The sequence below is a fragment of the Perca fluviatilis genome, chromosome 2 (genome assembly GCF_010015445.1).
Source record: "Perca fluviatilis chromosome 2, GENO_Pfluv_1.0, whole genome shotgun sequence".
In the NCBI taxonomy this organism is placed as follows: domain Eukaryota; kingdom Metazoa; phylum Chordata; class Actinopteri; order Perciformes; family Percidae; genus Perca; species Perca fluviatilis.
Genome location: NC_053113.1, coordinates 42,055,125 through 42,083,047, shown reverse-complemented (window position 1 = coordinate 42,083,047; position 27,923 = coordinate 42,055,125). Strand labels below are relative to the sequence as shown.

The following is a 27,923-nucleotide window of genomic DNA, read 5'->3' as shown; positions in this document are numbered from 1 at the left end:
CACTAATGAAAACGCCTGTGTATTACTGGATCAGAGAGCTAAAAGAAATGCTTACTAGATTGGAGTCTTAGTAAGTTTCAGTTTAGGCATTTTATTTTGAAATTGGTTTGCAAAGCACAACAGATAAAATGACATTTTCATGTGATTAATAAATGAAACTGAAACTATAAAAAGGGCTGTTAATGTTTTAGCACACCAAGCCAAGACATTATTTCTCTCAATTCTATCAGGTCCAGCCACTGAGACTGAATATGATATTGAATATACTATGACATGAGGCAATGAAATATTGAAAATTCATTATATGTGAAGGGCTGCTTTGGAGCTATAAATGTTGAGAATGAGATTGAAATTGAAAAGTTCTGTGGAACAAATATCATAAAACTCCTTTTCCATACATAGTGGGCCACAATTCAATAACCCCACTCCTTCTTTGCAGCATTCATTTTATCACATAAAAAGTGTCAGGTACACATAGGAGGTGTAATTATGGCTTCGCAAATGTCATGCCGGTCATTTGTCTTACTGGTCATGTGTGTTACAGTGCACGTGGCGTAGCACTGCATGTGTTTTGTTGTGAATTCAAGAAGGTGCTGGGGTTAGCAGTGTGTTCATCAGTGGTGCTCACATGCAAGGACTGTGTGTACATTTAACATTCTTCTGTAAAGAGCAAAATGCTCATGTAATATTCATATCGCAAACTCCCATTTAATAAGACCGACAATAGTAATTAGATTCCAGATGAAGGTGTTTTCCTTTGTTACACCAAACTTCCTCAATGCCATCTGACGTATCATTCTGGCAAATGGATATAAATGGCCGCCTCGACATACAGATGAATAAACAAAGAAAACCCCTGGCTATGACTTAGAGCGGAGGTGTTAGTCATTGTGGCACTTAGCAAGACTGATAACACGTTATCACTTGTGTCCTTCACCAGGTGTTTGGGAATTGTAGAGCGGCTTACTAATTCCTGAGGACAATACACTACTTTACCCTGTTCTCACTGGAGAATATGTGTTAGTACATAATTTAAATAAATGTAATTTTTTTTTGTGATGTACCATGGCTCTGCCATTTCTCATTCAGTAGACTTTGTGGTTGTGCATAGATTGCAATATGCTACTGTACCTATACAGACTTACTATTACACTACATAAAAATAATATTAGGGGCTGTCAAAATTAACGCAATGATTGTCTATATTCACGACCTTCCACTTCCGGGATTGCCGCCAGAAATTCCTCCAGATGTCCTTCTTGTCGGCCGGATGGCCGTTACCTAACGCTTTCTTTGTGTTGTAAGTTTAAACTCAGGTGGATTTCTGAGGACTATGGTTAACTGCTCCTCAGATCTCTGCAGGGTAAATCCAGACAGCTAGCTAGACTAACTGTCCAATCTAAGTTTTCTCTCTCACGACTAAAACAACTTTTAAACCACCAAAACAAGTTCCTTCCCGAGGCTATTTTGCAGCTCTGTGCAGCATTTAGTGCCGCCCAGGACGTTTGTGATTGGTTTAAAGAAATGCCAATAAACCAGAGCACGTTTTTGTCCCATCCCGGAATGCTGAGTGGACTAGACAGACCTTCCTCTGCAGCGCTGTGGAGTAAGGTCTGGCAAAGCAAGACTAATATGATGATAATGAGTTAACACAAATTCCTTTTAATTTTAATTTCCTTCTGATTAACGCACGAGCGTTCTATGATTTGGGCCTCGGGCAGCTCCGTCATTTTTTTAATCAGGAAGTGATGCAGCAGTATCGCTTTTGCCCATAGACTTATATGGCGCTATATACGTCTGTAAATCAGTAGATACATTTTTTTAAGAGTGTCACAACCCCCGTGAAATGACTCTTCACCATCAGAATTTGATCCATGCCCTCATAAAATCTGGAATAAATGGGGGCTCCGCCTCGAACGCTGTATTCATATATCTGTATCTATATATTTGTCTGCTCCCATGTTAATGAGAGATACAAAATGTCTGATTATTTGCGAGTTAACTATGGACAATCATGCAATTAATTGTGATTAAACAATTGACAGCCCTAATAATAAACAGTTTATCCTGTATATGCTTTATTCCAATATGCTACTCTATCTAATTATCCCGTTGCTCTGTATTTGATCTAAACCACTATCACTAACCCTAAGATGGATAGTTGAAAGATATGCAAGATGGTATGCATAATGTGCACTCTAACACTTGTATACTGCATTATTTATTGTGCCAATTGTAAACAATACATTTCAAAGAAATGAAAAGCCTTTACATCAGGCAATTTGGATTCTTCTTTTTGTTCTTCTTTAGTTGCTTACATACTCATAAAACAGGTACCTGGGCAATAGGAAGTGAGCCTCCATATTATTTTTAAATCACTATGCCCAGTCTCTGTGTAGCACACTGCAAGAAAAGACGAATATGATGGGAAATGGGGGTAAGTAGGGGTTTCAATCAGCTTGGTTCTAATGTCTGCAATTCCTCTTTCTTAACCTTTTCCAGGTGTCATGGGTGAATATGAGCCCAAAATTGAAGTGCATTTCCCTACTTCTGTTCTGGCTGCCAAAGGAGTCACTGTCAGGCTGGAGTGCTTTGCTCTGGGGAAGTAAGTAAACAAGGACATATTGCACCAATATACAGTAGGTAGTTGTTTATTATTACGTCATATTAATCACCAGAAACAGTAAACTACATTCTATCACTGCTCTGTTGCTAAGAGATCCTTCAGATAAGACTCCTTGTGTTTTTCTCCTCTTTAAATTACATTATTCCATTACCTGAAAGGGAACCAGGCATATCTTGTCTTCAGGCGGGATGTTAAGTGAGTGAAGAGAAGTGCAGCACCGTAGCTCGGCTGTTAGATGGCATGTTAGTGCATGGGGGGGAATAGGGAATTCAGCCCTAGGGACCTATGTGTTGTCATAATTGAGAGCCCTAATGTAGCTGTGTTTCCTGGGTGCTTTCAGAGTCTGATGAATGTAGAAAGTCAAGGTTATGTGTATGGAAACAATGAAGTTGGTAATAGTTGTCTGCCAGGAGGGAAAACACACTTTTGACCACAGAGACTTCAATCCAAACCACTTACCACAGTTACTAAAGTTAGCATTGCTGGCTGTAGAGTTTACAAAACCATTGTCTTTTTAAATCAAAAAAAAATATACACTTTGTTTGATTCAAATTATTTTCATTCAAAATAAATGCAAACCATGTACAACCTGTTCTTCTCCAAAGCAAGGTTGAGGGGGTGTTTGACATTACAAGAAATCCTTTTCATTGTGCAACATAATTATCATCCCCACTCCATTTTGTTTATAATTATTCAGCATGAATTATTCATTGCTGACTCCTATCTTAAGTGCAAACAGTCTCTAATCTACAGATGACTAAGAACCTCATCATTGTTGTCCTTGATTTCAATTAATTATCCACACATTATAGTAAGTCATTTCCTAAATATATAGACACTGCATTATAATCTCACACCCCTTACTTTTTCATATCAAGCTGAGCAGGAGTTGTTGGATGCTTGTAAGAACAGCCAAACGGCGCGAATCCTTGCTCTGTGCTTCCCTCAATGAAGTCAGTTTGAGTCAGACAGTGATGCAAGTGACCTACGCTTTTACATAGAGATGAATGATTTATCAATGCACACTATTAGGAAATGCCAGTCTTTATATAGAACTGAAAATGAAGTTAAAATGGGTTTTGTTCTCCTGTTGATCAATATTTATGATGGCACCAGGAGCTAACACAGGGCAGGAAAGCTCTTTGTGTGTGAACGCCAAAGCTCCTTGATATGATTGTCGGTTGTGATATTTACCAGTGACAGCACTTTGTAGGCCAAGGTCAAGAGCAAAGAGAACAACGAGGCAGTGAAAAAGAAAAAGAGAACAAGACCTTATAATGTCGTATTTTATAGTAATGTCTGCGAGACTGATTATTAATTACGGATTTGTAACTTGTATGTTCATGTAATTGGATTATCTGTAGAATGATAACCATTGTTTATTATTGTGGAGCGTCACTGTGCTGCTGATGTTTCAATTGCTTCATATACATGAAAAGATAAATATAACCAAGCACAACTTTGGCTGTAGAGGGGCCTCATTAGCACTTTCCTAATAGGCTTATCACATCTTTTGTGTGAACAGGACTTATATTCAAACAAATGATGTGTGGCCTAACAAGGCTCAATAGGCATCTACATTAGAGCTGTTAATAGACGTACTGTAGATCAAAGTTAGATAATAATTAAATAAAGTCAAAAATAAGCCCATTTTTTAAAGGAATACGCCACCGTTTGTTGAAATAGTGTTATTCACCATCTCCTCTATATTTATATAGGTGGGCAAACACATTTTTGTCTCACTGCATGCATTGTCTTAGTCCGGCGCCGCTAGCTTAGCTTAGCATAATGAATGGAATCCTTTGTTGCCATTAGCATGTCATGAGTAAAAGTGACCCAAAAACAAAACCTAATTACTTCTTGTGGACTGCGTATTCACAACAAGTAAAAATATCAATGCAGATTAAGACTAGATAATTTCCTAGGTAGATATTGACTTGGGACTATATTGGGTGGAAGTAGGCTACAGCCGAAGCACTGCTACTCTGGCACAGAGATATCGACAACCCGCGGGGCTCTGCGGCCGGCGCAAAGTCACTGTTTCTGGGTTACTGGACAACCAAATGCCGCTGCCCTGACTGAGGTCGGCTCAAAAGTCACTGTTAAGTCATTGTTTCTGACCCAGTGACTTTGAGACGGTGAATAACCCAATTTCAACAAACGGTGGCGTATTCCTTTAAGCAGTCAAAGTTGGAAACCAAATATAGTGCTAATTTCACAACAAAATATGCCACTATTCATTGTCATCATCTGAACTATTAGTTTACTGTTTTTTCTGGCTTCTAGCTTTCAGTCAATGGATGGCAATCCATAGCAAAAAAAATTCCATAAGAGATTCATGTTTGCTTCTGTTACACAAACCACCTTTACTTAAATAATACTAAAATATAGTTTGTTATTTAAAGTAATATATGGTGTTGTCATATACATTTTGGTTCTGCATCTTAATTGTCAGTTGATGCAAAACCAGTATCATTCCGCGAGTGTGTTTTATTTAAATAAAAGATTATCAGGATAGTGCCCATGAATTATTATAGCCATCTATCGATGATGATATGCTAACTATAGATTGTTACACAACACAAATTCAGTTTAATACTCTATACAGTCTGATTTAGAAGAAACTCTGGTAAGTGCAGTGATGTTAGTTGCATTCATTTCAAGGGATGTTGGAGTATGTAGTTCAAAAGGCCTTGCACATTTGATGGGTTACACATTATCCCACTCATTTCCACTCAAAATATAATATGTGACATGTGGTGGATGATTTCATCCAAATTGCCTTAGAGTAGTGGATATACTTTTAGTTTCAGTGACCCCAGAGGGAATCAAACTCTTGAAACCCTTGCAGTTATTCCTCATTGAGTTATACAGGACCACAAGGACCACATTGTCAGCAGCAACGTGAAGTGCCTCTTAATGACACACATATTATACTTTTGGTACTATGGATAATGTTTTTGAAAGACGTTTTTTGTTTGCTCAAATCTTATAGGTAAAATGTGGCTTTGTGCAGATGCTAGATTCTCCCTAAGGTGGCTTTCACATCTGTAATTAGAATCATTTGACCTAGGGCAAATAAATATTCATTGCAGCATTGTTCAGCCATTTCAGTTCCTTTTCATACCACACTGTTTGCTCTGGTCCGAATCAGTTGATGAGTTAATGAAATGAACCAAAATGCAGCAACACAAGTCATGGACAACATTCACATCATCGGCCACACCAAATTTCTATGAGGCTCTGCACCTCTTCACGACTCCAAGATTGTCTGCAAGTTGCCATGGGGCTATGTTGCTAAAGTATAATCTTGTCCTCATCCCATAATGCACTGCACAGCTGACTGCGGCAGCTGGTTTAGTCCAAAAATGCGCAGTTCTTCCAGCAGTTGGGTCTGTTCCAGGTTGGATAACGCTCTCACCATAAACCAACCGCTCCAGAGTTGGTTTAAAGCGTACAGAAACCAACTCATTAAGTAGGTCTCGATACGCTTGTTTGGTCCGCTTTTGGTGCGCATCAGAGTGTGATTGCTGCATTCACATCTGCCCAAATGAACCGCAACAAAGGGAAAAACAAACTACTATACTGTAGTGCGACTCAACCGAACTAAATGAGGCAGGTGTGAAGCCCCCTAAGAATAGTGTAGGGACCAAACATTGAGAGCTTAGCAAATGAGCTACTGGAAATGGAAATGGAATAATATCTTGATCTTAATGATCTGAAGCAAACCAATTTTCAACCTTTATTATAGAACAAGTCCATATGAGGGCACAGCAATTGTGTGGAATGCTAATTGAGATGTAATCTACAAAGCTTGCCTATGGGCACATTCTTAAATTGAAAACTGTAACACCCTACATAAACTCCAGTGTGTAACTCATTTACGATGTTAGGGTATGAAATGCTTAGTTTGTACACTTTGATCAATTTGAAATGACCTCAGCTTCAGAGTTCAGGAGTTAATGGCAACATTTTTATACAGAAAACAGTGACGGGCAGAGTTTCTCCTTTCTAAACTAAGTGAGCCTACAGTTACCCCCACCCCCCTGCTTGCCCCAAGTCCTGTGGACACGTACAGGCCTGGTGCTCATTATTCAGCCTCCAAAGAGAAATCCAGCCTTGGATTCGGGAAGATTCACCCCTTCTGTTCCAGCCCCTCAAGGTGTCTATAGATATGTTCTGTTCTCTAGCTAAATTCTCCATCAATAACATAAAAGATAGGGCTTCATAACAACTGCATGCCATATTCATGAGTACTGATTCAATCGCTGTCTGTTGTTAGCATTTGTTTATGTTGTTCTTGGGGGCATTGGAATGAAAATGCCAAATGCTAACAAATGGACCCACATTAGACCACAAATATTTTATTTTACCTCAGGCAACTGATTTTTGCCCCTACTAACCATACGGTATGGGACGATGTTTGTTGTTGATTCACTACACTATGAAAATGGCTAGCTGTCTGAACTGCAGATGGGAAGATACTAGTGATCACAGTGAGTTATGATAGTTTTCTACATTATGTGACTGGATTAATGTATGGCTAATTGAATGAAGTGAATTTTGCTTTGGAATGCATGTTATCTAAATATAAATTAAAGTGACATAACTACCCTGTCACATATGTTGTATTAATAAGCTACTATGATTTAAACTTTAGATCAGGACATTATTTGTTTAGTGATAAAACTGTAGAAATGTTGGGCTCCAATAACTGAAGTGTGTTTGAAACTACGGCCTATTATTCTGTATGTTGCTTCACGGTCTCAGTGATGTGAGGAAACCTAAATGCATGCTGCAAGGTATTGAGTTAGCTATTCAAAAAAAGCAAAAGCAAAAAAAAAAAAGGTGTGACACAAAACCTGTGTCCAAAATGAAATAAACTCTTTATAAGGAAATGCTTTGTTTAATACAAAACATGCTCTGAATCCTAATTTGAGTCAGTTGCCGCCAAGAGCGCTTCAATGTCTTCGTGAATTTAGAATTTAGAACAGATAAAAAAAGCTCAGGGATGTAACATTTCCATCTTGGCTGAATGATTGATGGGTTCACTGGAGGTTTGTATGGTGTCACATTTCCATCTTTCAGACACCTGTCAAATCTAGTTATCATACCAGAGCACTACTGATACTGGCCGCATAGTCAGACATTCTCTCTCCCTGCATGTGCAAGTCATCTATCATCCGGATCTATAGGGCAATCCATAAATAAACAGGGATGGATGACATTTCTTGAAGACTAATCATAAAACTCGCTGTGGCTGTTAATACCCTGATTTGAATGTTGTCCCTGTCCCTCTGTAAGCCCTGCTCTAATGTGTGGGTTGTTTGGTATGGTAAATATATCATGAGTGGTCAAAAGGTCAGCGATTCACATGACGAGCAGAGCCAACATTAAATACTCATCATGGTGTGTCAATACCTAATTACAAATGAAGGACTTCTGGTGTCTGCAGATACTGCAGCTCAATATCTGTTACAGTAAGATGTTATCATTTTAAAATCTCTCATTGTTGGGCAAATAAATCATTATTTTTTATTATTGAATAATCTGATGATATTTTTTTCAATTAATCATGTAGTCAAGAAAGGAATGTGAAAATACCCACAACAATTTCCAAAAGCCTACTGTGTTGTATTCAGAGTAGTAAAGTTTTTTTCTCAAAAGAATTCAGGTAACTTAATAAATAAATAAATTGATAGAGCACGAGGAATGAGTTGAACCTATAACCTGACATGCAATATATGAAAGCTCACATTCTATACTGTGTGTAAATACTGCTTGCTCGTATGTAACACTGTACTGTTGAGTATATAATTCCACTCTTCCCTCCTCTCAGTCCAGTGCCAACAATCACATGGAGGAAGATAAATGGCAACATCCCCAAAAAAGCAAGACTTCGGAAGTCCCAGGCTGTGCTGGAAATGCCCAACATTCAACTGGAGGACTCGGGAACTTACGAATGCAAAGCTGAGAATCCAAGAGGAGGCACTGCTTTCAAAGGACACCTACAGGTCTACAGTGAGTCCGAGCATGCTCTTATTCTCTGTGTATTTGTTAATCTTTTCCATTGTTCAGCGATCAAACATTATATAGGAGTAAAAGTGTTGATGCGTAGCATTCCAGGGGGCTGTTTCACATAAAATCTGAATTTATAAATCCAGGATAACCGATAAAGCAAGGCTTGACCTAGTCTTATCTGTGCAGCCTGGCTTTTTGCGTTTCAGAAGGCCAAGCCAGGCTGAGGAGGAGCAACTAGGTCGAGCCAGTTTGAAGTAACTGGGATAGATGCGCGTTCACGGCTTTCCTTAACAGAACGCAAGGTCGATAACAGATTTACTGATGATAAAATGGAGAATACGCATTGCTCATACTTTACACAGAGTGAGCATCAGCTTCTTGTGGAAGTATGATAACACACTTTGTAAATAAGAAACACGGCCGCTGTTATGAAACGGCGAAAGAAGGCATGGCAGACGATCGCGGACCGACTAAATGTAGCCTAAAAATATACACACTGCTCTGAATTGAAACCGTCATAATCCTACCATTCAAGGATTAGGCTACTGATCATTTGCACATATTAACCGTTGCACTCTTTGCCTTAAAAGTAAGCAGAAGATAATTTACCATGAATTCTACAACGTTAGAACATGATGCGTAAATATCTGTCTCACTGTTTCTCCCTCTTTCTCTCATGGGCTAAAATATACATTTCCTAAGTCATATTAACTTCCACTGCTCGCTGTTAATGTAAAGTGTACAACTGTTCATTTTTGCAAATGACAAGTGACTCATTGAATGCTTTCAGCTAAGAGCAGTAGTTCATAAATGTATAGGCTATTTTTAGACTATCATTCAGTCGGTCCACTATTATCTGCCACGCTTTTTCTCATGTGTTTTTTTAATTTTATTTTTTTATAGAGGACGAGTTTCCTTCTTTACATATTATATGCTTCGCTCCCTCGTATATATGGACATAGAAAAGAAAGACGCTGAAGAAATTGGATTCTAAAATCTAGAAACTATGAAGATAATTAAGTGATAAATGTCATGCACATTGTAAACATGAATGTAACAGAGTGTATTCATCAGTTATTTCCCCCTAGAAAAATATAAGGTCAAAAACCATTGAGGTGTCCTCTCCCTGTTGTCACATGAATGCAAACTAGTCAATATATAGTTATTGCTTCAGTGAACTAAGACTGTAATTTGGGAGGATTGTACAATTAGGATATGTTGTTAAAATTGTACAATCCTCCCAAATTATAGACATTTAAGAATAAAAAATAATGATCAACTAAAATAATTCAAGGTGCATTGGTACACTATAGAAACACACGTGTACAGCACTTTATATATTGCCCTTAGTGACAGACTTAATTTAAAACACATTTGGCAACTTTATCAGCCTTTTCTAATTATCTCAACAACTGCAGTAATATAGTCATCAAACTTCTAACAACAATATGAACAGCAGTTTTCATACAGCAATATAACAGTAGCAATGACTGTCACATGAATAATTATAAAGAAAATAATGGTTAAAGCTTTAAATAACAGTACTTAAATAAACACCAATATGCACCTGTTGTATTTTAATGCAGGCTGATAACAATAAGATAAAACCACTGCTGAGTGAACAGAAAAGGCAGAAGGATTACTATTGTTAACCTGGTCTGGACCAGGCTAGCTGTACATAATAAATCTCCATGGTAACTTAGGTGCCTCTGCTTTTGTGAAACCGAGTCAAGGCTAAACCGAGCCAGGATAACTGGGAAATCCTGGCTTAATCCCTTATCTTGGTTTTGTGAAATAGCCCTCAGGTAGGGCTGTACGATGTGAGGAAAATGTACAATAATGTTGAATATCGCAATAACAATTTAATGTACAGCCCCAATTCCAGGAATATTGGTCTGGACATAGAGGTCTTACCAACACTTCACAGTTTCCAAGTATTTTTCATAATGCAATCTTTGCTAGTTACAATATTCTCAATTTTAGTCCTAATCCCTGTGAATTTTCCGAACAGTCCAAGTACTCATTATCCACATATGGTGTATATGTTCATCATCTCAACGAATGAGCTGTTGATTTAAGTATGAATCTCTTAAACCAGACGTGTTTTGTTCCAAAATGTTCTGAACTATGTCTGCAAGTTGTTTTAACAGACTGTTGTGGCTGTTCTTTTTGTCATTATTCTTTTTTTCTCTAGTGTTACATCCATGCCTTTGTCTTTTTTTCAAAAACAAGTTAAATGAACATTTTGGAATTATCTGTTTAAATTAGGTAACACATTCATTTGAAGTTATTGGGAATATCAATAATTAGGACCAAACTTTCTTGATTGATCTACTTTCACATTGTAATGTTCTCAGTTTACATCTAATGCAAGTTTACACTATAATTATTTATTCAACTACCTCTAAACGTATCAAGTAAAACATTGAGTTTTGTATGAACTGAGATAAGATATTAGACCTCACTTTATAACCACAGAGAGGAACTAGTAAGCGGGCTGAATTACTACCTTTGCCCATTATAGATAGACTTATCTATTAGGTTGTGTGTCCTCCATTCCTCTCTGCCTGTGCCGTGTGCACAGTACCAAGATAATGGACTGCCTCAGCCTTGGTAGGACACATTTCCAAGGCCATGCACTTCTTGGCAACCTCCATTCTGTTGACATCACAAGGAGAATAGGAAGCTAATTTGTAGCAGCCTCACGCTAAATGTAATTTACACAGGTCAGCTGGAAGTTTGAACTCGCATTGTGAGGGAAACCTTCCTGACCATAATCATTCAATCAAACCACACACAAAAAGGTATTCTACCGAAGGTACCATACAAAAAGAATAGCACAGAACGTGCTTGGCATGTGACTGTAGGAGAAGCAGCTCAGTGGTGGGGTTTCCTCCTCTCTGCACACACGGTACAAGTAATACACCACTGTGCAATGTACACCATTGGGTCTTGAAAGGTGTGTTATACAATAATCAAGATAAAAAAATATTTTTTTAATTGTTATAGTTAAAAGAAAACAAAGATAAAGCAAATATATATCAGAAATCTATGTGGAAGCTTTGTCTAAATGAAAAGACATCACATCAGTAGTGGTGTCAGAGCCAGTATTCCTTCTGGGCTATATAACTATATGCAGTATAAGAAAGAAACACACATACAGCCTATACAGTGCTCAGATCTTGAGTTGAGACAGATTCTTTGCAGAATGTGGAGTTGGACAGGAAGTGTCGATGTAGCCTTGGAAACACAAGCAAGTAGGCTAAGGAGAAAAAAGAAAAGAAGAAAAGCTCCATGGTTAAGGGCCCCCTAGGAATGGCAGTTGCCTAGTGTGCCTATGCCATGGGCCAGCTGTGCAATTCAGGGAGAAAAAATAACATGATACAAAAAAACATAAATGTGATCCACACTTGAAGAGGACAAGGAGAACAATGCAACCCCCCATCAGTTCAACGGCATTTTCTGTGATATGCCAAAGAATATTCATAATTTAATCAAACTTACTGGATGGGTTGCTCCTCTCAAAAGTATTTGTTTGGTTGTTGGGTGCTGTATACTTCATTCAGGTCTCAGAAACAGTACACTATTTCAAACCTTCCCCCTCCTTTCTTTGATGTCTGCCGGTGAGCCAGCACCTCATTAGAAAAGGTGTGCATGTTCCTTCAGTTCTCCGGGGTTAAAGAGCATAACAGAGGAGAGGTTGTCATATTAATGGATACAATGAGTGATTTATAAAGTATCTCTGTTAAGTGCAGTGCAAAGGTACAGGACCAATGAAAGTCAGTGTTTCTGGGGTTGATTTCAAGGAGGTTTATGTAAAGTTACAAGCATCAAAATACTGTAAAGAACAATGAAAACCAAATGTGCAATATAAAAAGGCAGCACCAGGGATACTGTAGAACAGGGGTCAGCAACCTTAGGCACGCGTGCCACCATGGGCACGCAGGACCTTAACCAATGGCACGCTGGCAATATGTGTGCAAGAGTTATTGATGTGTTGAAATCATGGTTGAAATGCTGAGCACTCTCTCATCCGCATGCCAAATTATTATTAAATTACGTTCACAGTTGCGCGACCTGTTATTTAGGGTAGTTTGATTGACTCATATCTCTGACTGGGAACAATACAAAGAGGATTACCAATGGCCGCTGGGGCAGATGAACTAACGCTAGTCTTGTTACTGTAAGTAGGCTACAATAAAACCTTTGAGAGTAAAAAGCCAATACTTATCAATGCACTCACCTGTACATGTCCACTCTAGTCCACCGCACTGTTTTACGCAAACACAGCTCTACTCTGCAAATAGCAATTTTTTACAAACAAGCTAAAACAAAAGCTGTTGGTTTGTAGTTTAACTGTTTATCTTAGTTTGCCGGGAATCATGAAATTTTTAACTGCTGGCTAAACGAACCATCCTCTCCGCTGGAACGGTAAATCTATGGATGTATTAAGACCAAAACGGATGCACTTAATATGCACATGAATGACGCAATCGTTATGTTCGCGTTCTTCATTCTTGATGATGATGCTGGTTGTATTATTTTGCAACAGCATCGTTTCATTGCAAATGAGGCATACAGGACCTCCCTATCAGTCCATTCATCATTAAAGCTGGGCTTTTCCACATCAACTTATCGCTTCAGCCTCTTTGACAGTGACATTTTTACCTGACAACAGCCATATCTTTCTGCAAGCATTTTCCACCAATCAGGACGCTGCATACTACAACCATGTTTCCATAATCATAATAATAATATACAATAATAATAATTACAATGTCCTGATTATGGGAAATAAATGTTATCACATGTTGCTATGGAATAAAATTACAGATTTCCTGGATATTAAATTTTGATGTGATGTCATAATTAAACTTAATGTTGACATGGCACACTAATAAACAAGAAATTTTGAAAAGGGCACTTCATATCAAAAAGGTTGCCGACCCCCGCTGTAGACTGTATAAGTGAAGCCAAAAAGTGTAAATCGCCCCCTGGTGGCTGGCTGCAGTATAGGTCATATAGGCCCCCCTCCATATTAGCGGATGTATGAGAAAGGATTAGGGCCACATATGTATTTGACTTCTGAGTTTAAAGTCAGAATTGTGACATTAAAGTTAGAATTCTGAGAATAAAGTCAGGATTCTGACTTTAAACCCAGAACTCAAATAAATTTTTCACATTTGCTCTAAACCTTTTCCATAAGGATGGGACATAGGCCAAACAAAAAAAATCTGAGTACACGTCTATACATTTTTCCCAAAGATAGTTTCTGTCATTTTAGGTAGTTCGTACCTCACTGATGTTTTTTCAATTGTTCATTTTTCTTCTAAGTTTGGTTTTTATTAGTTGTTTGATGCTATTAAAACATGCTAAAACGTCCTGATTGACAGCTGCGACTGACTCGCAATTGGTCGCGGGTGTATGGGCGGGACTTCGATACCGCAACTCCATTGCCCGATCACTACTGTGCAGACACAAAAGAGGCACAAAAAAGTAGTGATGGCCAAATGAAGCTTCATGAACCATTTTCTCTTTTTTTGATCCCACTAGATGGCGCTCTCCGTTCAACAAAGGGTTGAAAACACACTGAATTGCCATTCCTTTAACCTTTTTCTTTGAACAGAGAGCGCCATCTAGTGAGCTCAGAAAATAAAGACAGTGGTTCACGAAGCTTCATTTGAACATCACTACAAAAAAGGGTTTAAACACAGTGCCAAAGTTTATTTTTGAATTTTCTTCATAAAAACCAATAACACATAGGAAACTCTTTCTTTTTAAGCATGTCTACCATATTTTTGTTCTTTGGGGACTATAGCATTTGAGGGATTACAAAAAAGTGCTTTAGTACATTACATCTAGAGGATGGATACTAGAGCTGGGCGATACAGAAAATCAAATATCCCCATATTTTCGATATCGGTAATATCGGTATATTTGGTGCTTTCACTAAATATGCATACAATGAGATTTTTGATAAATAATCTTCAGTTATGTTGATATAATAACTATGTGGGTAAAGGCAAATAATAGAACAGCTAGAAAATTCTGGTGTGTTCAGAAAAGTACTCTACTGTAACGCAGCCTTTAAAACCAGGAAAAGACAACACTTATGTCATATTACGATATCCAAAATTTAAGACGATATCTAGCCTCATATATCGATATAATACCGATATATTGCCCAGCCCTAATGGATAACCGAACCGAGCCCATCAGATGGATGGGCCGTGTTCGGACAGATATTTAGAAATGATGTTTGGGTTCGGGTCGGGCTCGGTCACATCAGCGCGATAAGGCACTGAACATTTTAAATTAAACATCTTATTAACGTGCGCTTGTTGCCCCATGTGCGCTGATGCGCTCATCTGTTGACATTTCCGAATACCTTCCTACAGTTGCTTAATAAAAGCGGGCTTTCCACACAAACAAACGTACATGTGTCATTAGTATGAGAAAAAAAATTGATTTTAACTGTGTCAGGCTTGGGTCGGGCTCAGACATAAATATCTGAAAGCCTGTTGGGCTCAGGCCGGGCTCGGTTACTGCTCTGTCGGACACGGGCCAGGCTCGGACAGAAAAATGCGGCCCGATCCGCACTCTAATTACATCCACTGTCTTAAATACAACTTCCTACATTGTGTGTTGATGGTGTGTTTGTGCATGCCTGTTGTGAGGTGGTCATATTTGTGCCTTGTGTGTGTTTCGAGGATATATTACTTGTTCAAAATCTTTTTTTTTTCCTATCTTCAAGCCCTCCCTCAGTGGGTCAGAATGATTAATGATACTCAGATGGATAGCGGAGAGAAGCTCCAATGGGAGTGCAAGGCCATGGGGAGGCCCCGGCCCACCTATCACTGGCTTCGTAATGGTTTGCCCTTGACATCCCAGGTACCTACCTTACTACACAGCACCCTCTCCTTTTTTTGAGTGTACCACGAAACATCTGAATTATTCCTATGAAACTACACGTCCACTATATGCAGTATTCATCATGTGTCTATATTTCGATATGATGTTACTTAATACTTTTCTTCTTGTTACAGGGTCGAGTTGAAATAGTGAATGGAGAACTGACCATTCACAAAGTGCAGCAGACGGACTCAGGAATGTACCAGTGTGTTGCAGGAAATAAATATGGGACCATCTACAATAATGCTGAACTCAAGATTTTAGGTAGTTACTGTACACCTTTGATTTCTAATATAGATTGCACAACACACGGCATTAAAAGAAACTTGTGTGATTTTTACAAGGCAACTACCGGCCAAGCATATTTCTTGATACTGTGCAAAGAACAGAATGGCAGACTGAGTATTGGCATCTGCATAAAGTACTAGATGATAGGTAAGGGAGATTGAAATGCAAGTGGGGAACGCTGAACTGTGAGATGTGCTGATTGCCAATCAATGGCCCCTGATTTAATCCAGGCAGTGGACAGCATGAATAAAAGAAGGGCCCTTATGGTTATATTCAATGAGGTTGTCTGCACGTATCAAGTTGAGGAGAGTCTGGAACAGTTCTCCGTTATATCCGAGGAGAATGAAAAGCAATGACTTGTAGGTATAGATTTATACTAATGGGAGAAAACACTAGAAGAAAGACATCAATGGTCTCTGCGATGGAGTTTAATGACTCCATTATGCTCTGTCATTTGTCATCAAAGCACAGGCTACATCGCAATCCTCATTACTTAGGAAAAACAAAGCTTCACTTTGGGCAGGACCTGCATCAGGTATTTATGAGTATATTATCATTTCATAATCAATTATAATTATCAGTAACTAATACATTGTACAATGTCTTCATTATTTTAAACAATTATTTGCATCCTTTTTTGTAAATAGCAAAACAGGAGTCACGTGCACTTAAAAAATAAATAAAAGGACACTAAAAGCCAAGGATGCTGTGCTCTTCAGACTTGCATGTAAGGCTTCAGGCTAAAAACATAAGGCTGTCCACTGTTCTGTGTTGCACTATTTTCTCCTTGTCATCTTCTATACTGGGATACATCTGGTGACACCCATTCCCCTTTCGTGTTTCCCAGAGGGACAGTTTGATTTACTGTCTGCGTTACATGCCCTTTTTTGAAGGGGAATCTGTGGCATTTTGAAAATCTTATTGCAAATGGACAAAGTTTTTTGTCCAAAATCCAAAACTGGTTGTCCCTAACCATCCTTTTTAAATCTGGGTGAAACAACCACTTTTAGTTGATTTAAATTTACAGGGTTGTCTGCAAGAGTGAGAATTTTAGTTAGATTATAATAAGCTTTATATGAGCTGATGAGGAAGTGCTTTTGCCTTCCTAAGAGTCACAGTCACAATGAAGATGTTTGGAAGCTGGTGATGAATGTTTTCGTAACTACACCCCCCAGGCATGTCTTCCAAGTGACCTGTGCTCTGTGGAGCTGTCTACAAGCAAACACTATCAGGACAGATTACATGGCTAATAACAGCCTGCAGATGAGCGATCACTGGAGGCTACGCGGGGGCAGCGGCTGCCCTCACGTCTGTGATCTTGTCCCAGATCCAGCTCTTCTGGGACGGTGGCGGGTGAAGCAATAAGGCTACTGCTGCCACCAGCTGCAGGCCTGCTCTTATTTTGATTAAAACAAATACACACAGCAACTGCTCTGTTTTCTGCTGCTTTTCATGTCTAGAGGGACCGCTGCCACTCAGGCAACTACTCAGCCTCAAAGACACAAGTGTTAGAGGGAGCAGGGTCAGCCTGTAGCTACAGATGGGATTGAATTGTCATTGTGTATAATGTCACCTATAAAGCATCTTTCAGGATTTGAATAATCACAGTTGACAGAGCCTTGCAGCCTGTAGATGGCCTTGATGTGTAATGCAGCTGTATACCAGTACCACATCGTCTTCAGTGCCTGAGGCCTTATTTAGACCATTAGTGCCTAATTCATTCTCTTGAGTGAGCCATGATTGTATTTATTATTCACTCAGGCAGCCTGGTTAAATATGGGTTAAAACAATTTTCATAAAAGCAGTTCAAATCATCCAACCATGTCATCGTTAACATTATGACAGCTATTTAGTATTTAGGCTGCACCACACAATGTATATTTATAGAATTGTAGTGGATACTGAATTAGCACAGAATTAAGACAAAGTATGGTACATTATGCAGTATATAAAAGCATCTTTAGCCAGTGTTTGTGTAGAAGCATGCTTTGGAATATTTCATGTGGGAAATCTAGTTATTTGTAACAAATTAGCATTTTGATCAAGCAGCATTTTGAGTCATGAGGTGTCAGTCTAAACCCTCTAGCATTCTTTAAATAATTACTTTGAAATGCCACAGTTGAAGACGTCTTACAAGAATTAAATTTATAAATGTATTACATTTGAACAACACACATTTAATTAAAACTATATTAACAATGTTTTACCACTAGGGGAAAGAAAGACAGACAAGCTAGTCAAGTTGTGCTGAGAAGTTTCTTGCGCATTCAGCAGAAACAACAACATGAGAATCCTATTGGTTCCATTCTGCAGGTAGTATACCATTATCTTATGGTAGGCACGGCTACTCACATGTTTGTACAAGGCAGCATTGTTTTTGTTAGTTTGTTTGACGGAGAAAAATAAAAGGTGAATCATTTTCAGTTTAAGCCCTTTAACTTTATTCATTTGATTTAGTGTTTAATCTAAAGATAGAGCAACGATTGTACATATCTTACAAATTAAATACTGAACTTTATGTCTATTTACGTATCTCAACTGATTCAAAAAGGAGTTAACATGCTTGTTTTGACAAAAGCCAGACTTTGGAAATAATAAATCACATGTGATATGAACATTAGTTTGTTGAACAAGATATGACTGCGTTATTTTCTTTCTTTATTTTTAAATGTTAAAATGCTGTGTGTCTGTCTTCCGCAGCGTCGGCTCCTGTCTTTGTCCACAATCCCATACGGGTCATTGCCACACTTGGAAAAGATGTATCGCTAGAATGCAAGCCCAGAGCATCGCCCAAACCCCGGGTAACATGGAAGAGCGGAGACAGAAGGATACAGCAAAGTAGAAGGTACAGCTGCAACTCTTTAGGGGCGTCATGAGTCACTCGCAAACAGAAGTGGAATCTGTGTGTGCGTGTGCGTGTGTGTGAGAGACAATTGGAATGAAATAATAAAAGGACATTGAGGTATTGATCAGTGTAAGGAAATTCTGCATTTGCACGCAGCTTGCAAGAGCCCCAAAGTAGCACATGTGTGAGCACCTGGGTCCACAGACTAAGGTCATCATACCAAATCTCAGGCAGACTCTTACTTTTCAGCACAACATGATTATAGCAACATACTGCATATTCCATTAATCTTAGTCTTCGTCCGCTTATCCAGGGTCGGGTCGCAGGGGGTAGCAGCTCCAGCAGGGGCCGCCAAACTTCCCTTTCCCGAGCCACATTAACCAGCTCTGACTGGGGGATCCCGAGGCGTGCCCAGGCCAGGTTGGAGATATAATCCCTCCACCTAGTCCTGGGTCTTCCCCGAGGCCTCCTCCCAGATGGACGTGCCTGGAACACCTCCCTAGGGAGGCGCCCAGGGGGCATCCTTAGCAGATGTCCGAACCACCTCAACTGGCTCCTTACATACTGTATATTGTCATTTGAAAATGAAAGGAACATTTATTGATAACACGTTCAGATGAAAATGCAAATGTTGGGCTAAGCCAGTTCATTTAACGGACTGGGGTTCGTGTCCGAGTTTGAAAATAAAAGTCAAGGGCGAGTTTCTTCCTTTTTTTACTTTACGGAATAAACGTAACTATGTGACGTTAAGCGTCACATGCGTAACCGGAAGTGAAGTCACATCTGATTTTAACCCAAACCACGATCTTTTTCTTTACTTAACTGAGTACTTTTTGTGCCTAAACATAACCAAACCGCGACCGTTTCCCAACGTTAACGTGTTTAAACCGTAACGTTCTCTGGTTTAGATATGAGGAGGGAAACGCTCCCGTAGGTCGTATTAGAGGGTATGAATAAACAACCCAAATTATCGTATGGTTTGGAGGACTTGTTGTGATTAAATATCTTACGTGCTTCATCACATTAGTGGCATAAAGCTTTCATAAAGATTTGCAACATTGTCTACAATGGCCTAATATAACCAGACATATTAAAGAGATGGATACATACCTCAGTAGAAATGATATAGTCTTTATAATTGCACAGTTTACCGTCATAACATCCATGTAATATCACCAAAGTCATGATCTGCCTTGAGCCCCTTACTGTGCATCCAACATAGCAATATGTTGCAGGGCATGTCTCAGTGTCTGGAATGACTTTTAGGAAGAATTCATTTTTGCTGTTATCAGTGGGATAGACTGTGTAGATTTTCTTTGCAGACAGTGGTAGATTTACTGGAGCTCTGTGTTATAAATAGTATCCGATTTTTATGTTTCCTCTGCACAGTTTAGAGAACAGAATATTATGAGAGAAAGTTAATTGCCATGTAAAATATGTATGAAGTCATGAAAAGTTTGTCTCCCTCAATATCTTTATGCTGTTTGTCATCATAGTTTCAAGGCAAAACTTCAAATGTTATCATTCCAGCTCCAGCCCTTCAGGAATTGTATACATGTCTTGTTGTAACACATCACAGTTTCATTACTGTAACTGAAATTAAGTGTCACTACTAGAATAAAACACCTTAGGTACTGGCAAAGCTCCGGAGACCCGTCCTCAGCCCCACCTCCTGCTCAGGGATGCTGACAATTTAGACCGTACAATTGCATTTGGAATTCACACGCAGTTTGATGCATCATCTTTCATGAGAAACACCTCTCCGTTGCACCTCGAGCAGGCTGAGCGGTGCGAGGGTCCATCAATCAAACTGAGCGACACCGCTGAAATTATCAGTCGCTGCTGAGCATCCCGAGTTTTGAGTGAGAGAACAGAACATTTGTTTATCAGCCAAGATTCAGCGGCCTGTTCAACAGCAAGGGCAGCCAGTTGATTATCAGATCCTCAGTGTGTCGCTCCTCCAAACAGGCAGCGAGCGACAAACCTTCATGCCGCTAACAGGTGAATGAAAACAAGAGTACTCAGGAATTAGTTTAACACGCTAATTTCAGGGGTTGGTGCAACTATTTCATTTTCCATTAAAAGAAAAATCCTCAACGCTCATTTTGGACGTCTGTATTCTATAAAAAGAACTGGCCTCAGTAGAACTGATGGATGGGGGATACGTTAGTGAGTGTGTTGCCCTAAAATGGTGATTAATGACCCTGGCATGTCTGGATCTGATAAAGCCTTTGAGGTATTTTGTCAAAGCCTCGCAAATCTATTTTTCAGTGTTGTTGGCGAACACCGCGGGGAGATTCATACCGGTCCGAACACCTTGATCTTGTTTTTATCTGACTTCAGATAAAGTCGTGTCTTAAGAGGGCAGAAAGTTGTTCACAAACAATATTGGCAAAGCAGTTAATTCCTCCCCTCAGAGCAATTTATCATTCACTATCAAAGAGATACTTTGCCGATATTCAACTAACTTAGTATCATAATAATGTTGGTAGTATGTGTAAAATAACTGTGTTAAAATTCCCTCCATCTTACAGTACCAGTGCCCAGATCTCCCTGCTCACAGGCCAGCAAAAAAATACAGAAAAGTGATGCGTTTTTTTCTGCTGGTTCTAGGGCTGTTGCTGTAACTACAGACAGCTTACAGACACGTAGGGCCCTATCTTGCACCCAGCGCAGCGCAAAGCCCGACGCAATTGTCTTTGCTAGTTTAAGACAGACACAGTTGTCAATTTCCCCGTCCAGCACCCAACGTTGTTTAAATAGCAAAAGTACCTGCACCCGTCTGTGCGCCCATGGGCGTGCTGGTCTTACAGGGAGGTGTGTTCAGGTGCATTCTGGGCGTGCTGGTCTTACAGGGAGGTGTGTTCAGGTGCATTCTGGGCGTGCTGGTCTTACAGGGAGGTGTGTTCAGGTGCATTCTGGGCGTGCTGGTCTTACAGGGAGGTGTGTTCAGGTGCATTCTTGGCGTGCTGGTCTTACAGGGAGGTGTGTTCAGGTGCATTCTGGGCGTGCTGGTCTTACAGGGAGGTGTGTTCAGGTGCATTCTGGGCGTGCTGGTCTTACAGGGAGGTGTGTTCAGGTGCATTCTGGGCGTGCTGGTCTTACAGGGAGGTGTGTTCAGGTGCATTCTGGGCGTGCTGGTCTTACAGGGAGGTGTGTCCAGGTGCATTCTGGGCGTGCTGGTCTTACAGGGAGGTGTGTTCAGGTGCATTCTGGGCGTGCTGGTCTTACAGGGAGGTGTGTTCAGGTGCATTCTGGGCGTGCTGGTCTTACAGGGAGGTGTGTTCAGGTGCATTCTGGGCGTGCTGGTCTTACAAGGAGGTGTGTTCAGGTGCATTCTTGGCGTGCTGGTCTTACAGGGAGGTGTGTTCAGGTGCATTCTGGGCGTGCTGGTCTTACAGGGAGGTGTGTTCAGGTGCATTCTGGGCGTGCTGGTCTTACAGGGAGGTGTGTTCAGGTGCATTCTGGGCGTGCTGGTCTTACAGGGAGGTGTGTTCAGGTGCATTCTTTTATTTATTATTTTAACAGTGGATTAGTAAAATGTACCTAGGCTCGTGCACAGCGCACGCACACTATGCTTGTTACACACACACACACACACACACACACACACAGGGAAGCGCAGCAGCACACATACACGCGAAATAAATAAAAATAAATATAAAAATAAAATACGAACAAATAAAAATATTACGGTGCACACCTATGAATTAATGAAGACACTAAGTACAACCCTGAACCATGCGGCCAGCGCACAGACCCTTTTTTCCTGCCGTCAAACTAGCAGACGTGGATTTGGACACGCCCTAAACGCACCTGCGCCTTGCGCTTCACGCCATGCGCTTAGATCGTTAAAATCAGGCCCACAGTCATTAAAGACCAACTCTCCTTCTGTGGATGTGGATGTAGATGTGCAACAGAAAAGGTGTAACTGAGGAAAACCGAACACGTTTTCGGTTTCAACAAACATCCAAAAGATTACAACTAAAAATATTACAATGTCAAATAGTATTATGATATGATCTGCTCGCACGCTTTCACTTCACGCACGAGCAGATCAGTTTCTTCTCCTGAAAATCTTTTCTTCCTGCTTAGCAAATCCGCCATCATAATAGCAATGCGCCAAGGTCCAAACGCGCCTGGCTTTTAAATGGAAGGGGAGCTGACACTCTGATTGGTTTATTGCATGTTACGCCCAAAACACACCTATGAATTAAGATGATTAAGTACAACCCTTTTGAATGCCTGGCGCACGGGCCGTTTTTCCCGCTGTTAAACTAGCAAAAGTGGTACACGCCCTAAACGCACAAGCGCCAGGCGCTTCACGCCATGCACTTAGATCGTTAAAATAGGGCCCAAAGGGTATAGAAGCGGCTCAAGAGAGAGATAGAGACGACCCTCTATCTCTGTGTCTCTCTCTCTCTCTCTCTCTCTTCAAACTCAGACCGAACTCAGATTAAGCTGTAAAACTAGGCAGTGCTGATCAAATTTAAACCAACATTATATGTATCAGTGTTGTAGTACTCGAGATCTTCAAGTCCCGTCTCGAGACCGCACTTGTCTCGGTCTCCGATAAAGAGGACTCAGGATTTTATTTTAAGACCGGTCAAGACCACAAAGTTCATCGAGCTCTTGTTACATCACCCACCAGCAGGAGCGCTCATTGGTCCGGTTCTACTGTATATTGAGTTAATGAATTGGATAACAGTGTTTAGGGGGGCAACTGGAGATCAAGGGTGATTTCTATCTGAAAAAGGTGAAATAAGCATACGAGCCGTGCATTTTCAGGTATTGGCCAGGGTGACTCCTTCAAAGATTTTCTGCCATTACCTATGGTAAAGTAAAGAGTTTATGAATAGAGAGATGTTCTATTCTTGGAAGAACAGGGGAGGAATCGAAACAGCTTCACGTTTATCTGGCATTGACAGCTGTGCTGACTTAATGAGGGTTTGTAATTAACATGGATTTCCGCTAATGTTCAGGGCTTTTGTCTCTTAAACAGAAAGTATTAATCCTATTAGTTTGAAACTATGTAAAAAACCACACGCTCTTTGTTGAAGAGTCAGACAGCGCATAATTTTTATAAAAACTTGTGAAATGTTTAAAAATGTATTATAGGTTACTGATTTCATGTGTAAATAATGAGCATTCTGTAGCAGTCTATTTGGCTTCACCTCAGAAATCTCGCTTCAGATTGAAAAAATATATGTTTTCAAATGCTATGTAGGTTTGCTGTGATCTTCTGATGATTCCTTTAAATTTCCTAAGGTTGAATTTATTTGCATATTCTGTATAGCCAGCAGTCCCTATCTTGTCCTTTCTGCCTCGGTGTCCTTGTCGGATGTGCATTTCCTCCCTAATCTGAAAAATGTCTCGTGGCTGCAGATTGCTACTGAATTGTCTGTGTGTGGCAAGATTTGGTCACGCCTTTGTGAGTTTCTCTTTGCCAATTTCAATCACATTGCTCATGACAAAAGATAGAGCTTAGTGTTGTAAATATAAATGCCAAACAGTATGAATGAGGGAACAAAGACGAGAATACCTCACCCCTGCCCACCATCATTTTGATTGGATAAATAAAGGTGATTTTTTTTAAATAATAAAAAACATTGTAAATATTCATCCCACCTCTGTGAGCAATGCTGTAAATCAAATGTGATATGAATATTTAGATTTTGAATAAAAGGGGGTTTGTACCGGACACTGAGGGGAGAGCAGTGGCTCTACATAATTCCCAATACTATACTTTTATGTGATTCCTGCTCTGCAGCAATCTGCTTACACACCTGCTTCCAGGTTGCTTGTTGTTACATGCTATTCTATCTGATGTCAAACACTTCATTCTCCAGCTATTATTTACAAGTCAGAGTGAAATGTTAATACCATACTGCTCGTGTCCTTTGGCTGGTTAAAGGGGCTACTTATGAATGCATGCGCACGTGGTGTTGTTTTTTTCTCTCCATTACGCTTGTGTTTCCCTGGAGGACCGCTCGGTGGTATGCAAATCTTGATTTGAAAGCTTTTGCTGTAGATTCATTAAATGCAGCAATATTTAGGGTTTGTCAAGTGGATTCTCAGGAAGTTTATTTAGGTTTATGGAAATATTGATGCAGACGAACAACTAAACATAACATGTTTTTTTTTATCTAACGTTGTGTAGTGTTCTCCACAAACTGTATTCTGAAGTTTTCCTTTAATGATTTTTAAATTATACTGTAATTACTCAAATGGCAGCCTATTGTTTTATTTCAAAAGGCACCAGATCCGATACAGTGCATCATTGTACCCTAATTGGAAGTCAGAGGAATACTGTCTTTCTTTGTTCTTGGCATCAATACGTCACCTTTATTTTTATTTTTTACTGAAAAAGTGTCCCCATTACCTTAACCTCTATCTGTAACAGCCTCTGTGTTTTAATCCTCTTCAATATAGGGCTACTTAGTGCTATCTGCAGATCAGATTCATTAAAACATTTAAATTGTTGATTGATCTATACTGAAAAGGGTTTATTTTCATTATGTTCTTATTGAAGGTTACACAACAAACACAGACATTGTTCTTGACTTCACATCCCTCAGTCCACTGAGCTTTTTCGTAACACAAACAACTTACCATCAGATGTTTTTTGTCCTTCAATTCAATGATAATAATGTTCTAGCTGTAAACATTTTTTTTTATACTCATATTTTCCACTGGAATCTCTAGTGGATGATTATTTCAAAAATATCTGAGCAGTTCATTTTATCTCATCCCAAGTGAGCACAACCACACACATATAACCTCGTGCCTCAACTTGTAGAGCAATGTGTGAATTTGTTTCTCATAACAGTATTGATTTTTGTGTCCTTTCTCGCAGGATTATGTTGTTACGGAACAATACTCTGAGAATTGTTAACTCCAGCCGAGCGGATGAGGGGACCTATGTGTGCCGGGCTGAGAATCAGTTGGGCTCGGCAGAGATGACGGCCATACTGTGGGTAAAAGGTAAGTGATGCCCTGGGGGCCTTTATTTTCTGCCAAATTAGCACAAGTCGGCCACCAATAAACAGTCCCCAATGTCATTTCCCCCCCCCCGCCACCTTTGCTCGGGTGCCAGGAAATTTATTGTGCTTGCTCAACCGTGAACTAACGGCTCTCACATTCAAGAATCATATTACAAGGTCACACTTTAACAGCGTAAAGGCCTCTGTCTCACGGCTGCACTGTACACAGTCTAGACCAGAGCCAAGCAGGATATTTAGCCCACAAAGGTGAGTGTGTTTTGCCCAAGTTAGGGTTTGGGCTTCTCATGATCGCTCTGGCAGTGATGCCACAGTTAGATGCAGCTGTTTGACACTAGCTTTTGGTTAGCCTGAGGTGACAGTGCAGCAGCTTTGTGCTTCCAGAGGCCATGCGTGTGGAGCTTAGCCCGAGCAGAGTGGAAGTGACCGTGGGGGAGAGCGTGGTGCTGAGCTGCAAGGCGACACATGACACAACTCTGGACGTGGCTTTCCAGTGGTTCTTCAACCAGAAACCAATCAACTTTCAACAGGATGGCGGCCACTTTGAATACATCCAAACAGTAAGAGCAAGAGTAAGAGCAAAAGTAAGACTCACAGTTAATGAATCATATTGGTTATGGTCCTATCTCTTTATCTATCTACCTGTCTGTCCTTCTTTCCATCTGTCCACCAGCCATCCATTGTGGCTCTATTTGTCTGTCTGTATAACTGTTTGCCTGGTAAGTGTAAACAGATGGCTGTTTTCTATCATTGAACTGACTCCTTGACCATATGTGTTGATCTTGTGGATCAACCTATTGAAGTCAACATTATTTTCCACAATTCGAATTATAATCTGAGCTTTGCGAGGGACTCTAAAATAACTAACGTTGGTGATGATGATAAATAAAAAAAATAGCGTTCGAAGTACGTACACGGCTCGCACACTCATCAGCAGGCGTAGTTGGTGCAATATAATATAATAATAATAGAATATTTTGGATTCTTTAAGCATATTTATTCCGTTAACGTAAATAATACTAAATACATTGAAAAACTTTTTATTTTATTATTAGCGACCCCTACAGTATAATTTTACAGCTTCAATGGAAGCTCAGCTCCCACGTAACTTGAACCCTGGTTGTTTCCATTTGCACTTTTCATATATTGAGTTTAAATACACTTGTAATACATCCGTTCCGCTAAAGGTCAGACTACCTCAGTTATCATCAAAGACTTGCATTGAACCATATAATCATGTATATCAAAGTCTAGTCTATTGTTTTGAATTGCACCCGTGAAATTGTATCTTTTAACACAAATAGAGAATGACTCATACTGGCTTTGAAAGGTAATGAGGCTTGAAACACACAATGATTTTGAATAAGAAATAGGAAGGAAAATAATGTCAAAGACAAACTTAGAAATAGATATTTCTGTTAATGTGCATTATTGCTTTGGTCAACATGCAAGATCAAACGTCATCCTCCTTATTAAATTAGGGGTTTTAAAAAGCATGGATACAAATCCATTCACAGCAACACACCAACTGATAATAGTCAGGCCCCTCCTGAATTGTACGAGTCTAATTGTACTCATTGACTACATTCACATGCACATACTATTCCATTTTATGCCCTTATTCCGAAAAAGACGATATTCCGACTAAGCTGTTTCCATGTGAGTATTCCACTAATATCCCCGTTTACATGTAGCTGTGCAAAAGTTTTTTCAAGCGTGTGAACACAGCGTCCCTCTTTCATTCCTTCAACCAGCTTCTTGAAAAGGTCGGCGTAGCGATGTTTGCGCATATCCAAAAATCTTTGATAATGTTTAAAAGTAGCTGTGTTTCTCCTTCTTATCGGGTCTCCAGCCTTGCAAACTGTTGGCTGGTTGGTTTGTGTACAGAAACCATAACAACGCACAGAGCTAACCATAAGCCTGCGGTAAAAACCCAGATTGAGACGCATATTCCGAATGCGCTGTATACATGTCCAAACATTGACTCTAAAACCTGAATAATACTGGAATACCCCACGTCTTCATCGGAAAAATGCTATATTTGGGAAAAGGCCTTATTCGGAATATCCAACCGGAATATGCTGTTTACATGACCTGTATCAAATTCGGAATATTGTCATATTCTGAATAATAGTGGAATATTGGTGTGCATGTAAACGTACTGAGTGTTTCTGTTGGTTTGCCTGTCTGTTTGACTTTAGTCATCTAGAATAGGTCAGAGATACAGGGT

The 27,923-nt window shown here is 39.8% G+C and overlaps 1 protein-coding gene across 1 annotated transcript in view; it reads left to right on the top strand.

Annotated features, from left to right (window-relative positions):
- Positions 1–27,923, top strand: part of cntn5 (contactin 5) — a 137,365-nt gene that overhangs the window by 83,990 nt on the left and 25,452 nt on the right. Inside the window, 7 exon segments of the mRNA XM_039787472.1 lie at positions 2,503–2,605; positions 8,466–8,647; positions 15,402–15,538; positions 15,694–15,823; positions 18,548–18,692; positions 25,549–25,676; positions 26,078–26,253. Coding sequence (XP_039643406.1) covers positions 2,503–2,605; positions 8,466–8,647; positions 15,402–15,538; positions 15,694–15,823; positions 18,548–18,692; positions 25,549–25,676; positions 26,078–26,253 — 1,001 coding nt within the window.